General features: G+C 40.9%; 1 protein-coding gene across 5 annotated transcripts in view; it reads right to left on the minus strand.

The window, feature by feature from the left end:
* ADGRL4 (adhesion G protein-coupled receptor L4) overlaps window positions 1–3,946 on the minus strand; it is a 106,725-nt gene that overhangs the window by 43,389 nt on the left and 59,390 nt on the right. For 4 of the 5 annotated variants that reach the window (XM_025201616.1, XM_014518997.2, XM_014518998.2 and 1 more), the window contains exon 3: window positions 2,707–2,859. The exons of the other annotated variant lie outside the window; for it this stretch is intronic. In XM_025201616.1, the coding sequence (XP_025057401.1) occupies window positions 2,707–2,859 (153 nt within the window). The remainder of the gene's footprint in view (window positions 1–2,706; window positions 2,860–3,946) is intronic. 5 annotated transcript variants of the gene reach the window in all.

Raw genomic sequence — 3,946 nt, forward strand, 5'->3', positions numbered from 1 at the left:
CCCTGTTCTACCCGATAAAATGATCAGTGGTGAAATAGGTAAAGATGAGACAAAATTCCATCACTAGTTTCTAGAATTAATACCCAGTGGGCAAGTCGACGTGTGCCCCTGACTGCACAGTTGTTACTGAGCAGTCCCAGTAGTGCATGGGTCATTTCTGACCCTACTGTGTAGCAGCAATGAGCTTGTTGGTACTGTGCAATAGCATTGGTGTCAAGGTTTGTGCTCACCGAAACTGTTGCCATAGCTCATTGCTATGGCAACATAGTGTCTTGTGTAGACGTGCCCTGTTAAATTAATGGAGGAAGAAAGAACTTCCAGGCTGCCTTGAGAACCATACTCAGTGCTGATAACATGCTTCCTTCACATTGCAATCTTAATATCACATCCAAGAATTATATTTTCTCACTTTTAAAAAAAAAAGTTAACATGTTTCTGAGAATCCAAATGCATCTCAGGAACACACAAATACATAAAGTTTATTGGAAGTTCCACCATTTTGTTCTAGTGCAAGTTACACAGCTAGACTCATACACAGTAATCTACACTGTTTCTTTCCTGTTTATTTCCTATTGTAAAGTTAGTTTCTGTTCCAGAGGCTTATTCATGGGCATAGTAGTAGGGAGTGGGTTACTGTCTGCATATAGAAAACATGTTTAAGACCTTCCCCTTTAGTAGCAGATCTGAATGATAACAAATTCCTCTATGGTTTCTTTGATTGATAAACTGCAAAATTAACTGAGGAGTAAAGGGTTGTGTTTGGAATATGCCTCCTTTTCCACCTGACAGTGTAATTTGTACCAATATTTAATGGGATGAAATGCCACAATATATTTTTTATTTTAACATACGTTTTTAAAACCTGTCAGCTCTCCCCACACTGATTTGCACAAAAGCCCACTAGAAGATGACAAAAGAACCTGCAGAGTAAGGAAAAAAAGGTTAAGAATAAGAAATTAGCAGTCAACAGCATCCAAATGGTGAAAAAGTAAAGAAATTGTAGGCACCATCAAGTGAAACAACTTTGAAGACAAGATTTATGAAGCCCAAGAAATGTCATAACTAGTAAAAATCAAGACATCTTCTAGAATCAGGTGAATTGAAACAGCTCATTGTGCTAACAGTGTGAATCCCAGATAATTCAAGAACAATTCATAACTACCTGGTAAAGTGGAGACATTATATAAGGATGTGAGGAATATCAAAGAAATTTTGATTAAATCACTTTTTAGCTTAATATGCAACCATACTGCTGATATTAGGAATAGTAAGAAGATGAAAGATTGTCAGGGCTGTCAAGCTTACAGGAGATATATTTGGAACTAGACACAATCAGCACAAAGGTGTAAAGAGGCAATGGATTTATTGCTTGTTTTCCCATTCCCTGAGGAATATCACAGCACACAAAGAAAATTACCAGTGGATTGAAAAAAGAGAAATAGTTACAATTCTTCCAATGAAGGGCAATCCTTAAGGACTGCACAATTGTTCAGAAATAACATTTTCCCAGCGAACCTTTTCTGACCTGTAATCCTAAATGTGATCTATCAAACTGCTAGAGAGGCAGAAACTGATGGGCTGTATGGAAGGTAAGATAAATACTGATTTTACTCATTACCTTAAACCAGACTGGAAGAATTAGCAGAAGATCAGGAGCATTTTGTAATATTTGCCGTAATCTGGCTTTGCAGCAACAGCATGATGGGACAAACCCAGGAACCATTCTCCTGGCCCAAGTTCTGATGAGTGTGCTTTTTGCTCAGCTCTTGCTAACTCCCTTCTAACCTGCTTCTTAGCATGCTGACTTTGATGGCAGGGCCAGGACATAATGCCATATGATGGATGGAATGAGCAGCTAGCCTCCAGCCATACATTTATATCTACCACATTTACTTGAACCTAAGATGACTCTGAATTTAAAACAACCCTCCACTAATTAGTTTCTATATAAAGAATTTTTATAAACTTGTTATAATTTTGCAGGTATAGCATGTAATTATTGGAAGGTTGTCTTAAATTCACCTCCCCTCCCCCCAGCTACTACAGCATGGAAAGCAGTAGCTGGGGTTGGGGGGGAGGCAGGGGACAGGGAGGCGGGGGGTTCAGATAGCCCCCTTGCCCTTGACCCCCATGCACTTGAAGCCTTCCTGCCCCCCGCAGTACCCTAACATCTATCTCTTTCTCCCCACCTCTCCCCCAGAATCTGCCCCCCGATCCACTCCCTACAGTCTTTGCATCTCCCCCACGCACTCCCCAGAATCTCTGCCCCTTCCCCATCACTCCCTGCAGTCTCTGCCTCTTCCCCTACCCTTTATTGTTTGACTGGGAGGAAAAAAAACCTCATCTTAGATTTGAGTAAATATAGTATAGCTATGTACACTAATAACTTCCTGCATGTTTGTGCATAAGGTTGAATGTCATTTTCACACTCATTATATACAACCATACACAAACATGTATTTTATAAAGCTTCTGCATTTAAAAGTTTATTGAGGTTAATAGGAGTTACAGTCTTTTATTACTGAGAGCTACAGGCCTGATTTGGAATACCATGCCTATATCAGGCTTTTATTAAAGTTCATATCCTGACTCTAAACTCCACAGATCAGACCCTTCTGAATCCCTTTTACTAGATTTCTCTAATTACCAGAAGGAATAGGAAATGAGTGACAGTTTAAAGCTACCTGGATGACATTAGAAACTTACCTACACAGGAAGTTCCATCATTAGTTATAAATTTCTCTTGACCAGTGTTGGATTTGAAACCAAGTGTACACATGCAGTAATAACTTCCCACCGTGTTTGTGCAATTGGCATTCTCCCCACAAGGCTGAGTAGCATTTTCACATTCATTATCATCTGTCAAGACATAAATTATAGAAAAATCATTGATTAATAATTAATTTATTTATAAATCATAAATTATAGAAAAATATGACGTGAGTGGAATAACAGGGACTTGGTGGGATAGCTCTCATGACTGGAGTACTGTTATGGATGGGTACAAACTGCTCAGGAAGGGCAGGCAGGGGAGAAGAGGAGGAAGAATCGCACTTTATGTAAAAGAGCTGTGTGATTGCTCAGAGCTCCACTATGAAACTGGAGTTAGGCCTGTTGAAAGTCTAGTTTCATAGTGGAGCTTTGGGTTACAGTCAGTGGGGAAAGCAACAAGGGTGATGTCATAGTGGGTGTCTGCTATAGACCACCTGACTAGGAGGATGAAGTTGATGAAGCTTTCTTCAAACAGCTAGAGGAAGTTTCCTGATCACAGGACCTGGTTCTCATGGGTACTTCAATCATCCTGACATTTGCTGGGAGGGCAAGACAGCAGTGCACAGGCATCCAGGAAATTTCTGGAGAGTGTTGGGAACAACTTCCTGGTGCAAGTGTTGGAGAGTCCAACTAGGAGCTGCACTCTTTGTGATCTACTGCTCAAACACAGGAAAGAACTGGTGGGGAATGTAGTAGTGGATGGCAACTTGAGCAGTAGTGACTGAGATGATTGAGTTCAGGATCCTGAGGAAAGGAAGCAAAGAGAGCAACAGACAGTATGGACCCTGTCGATACTGACTCACTCACTCAGGGAACTGATTGGCAGGATTCCCTGGGAGGCCAGTGTGAGGGGAAAAGGCGTCCACAAGAGCTGCTTGTTCCTGAAAGAAACCTTACCAAGGGCACAGGAAGAAATCATCCCAATACTAGCAAGTATGGCAAAAGACCAGTTTGGCTTAGCAGGGTACTCTTCAGTGAGCTAAAGCACAAAAAGGAAGCTGACAAGAAGTGGAAACTTGGACAAATGACTGGGGAAGAGTGTAGGATTATTGCTCAGGCTTGCAGGGATGAAATCAAGAAGGCCAAAATGCAACTGGAGTTGCAGCTAGCAAAGAATGATTCTAACCCTAACAAGCAGGTTTTCTACAATATGTCACAAACAAAAGGAAGATAA

The sequence above is a fragment of the Alligator sinensis genome, unplaced genomic scaffold (genome assembly GCF_000455745.1).
Source record: "Alligator sinensis unplaced genomic scaffold, ASM45574v1 scaffold952_1, whole genome shotgun sequence".
Classification (NCBI taxonomy): Eukaryota; Metazoa; Chordata; order Crocodylia; family Alligatoridae; genus Alligator; species Alligator sinensis.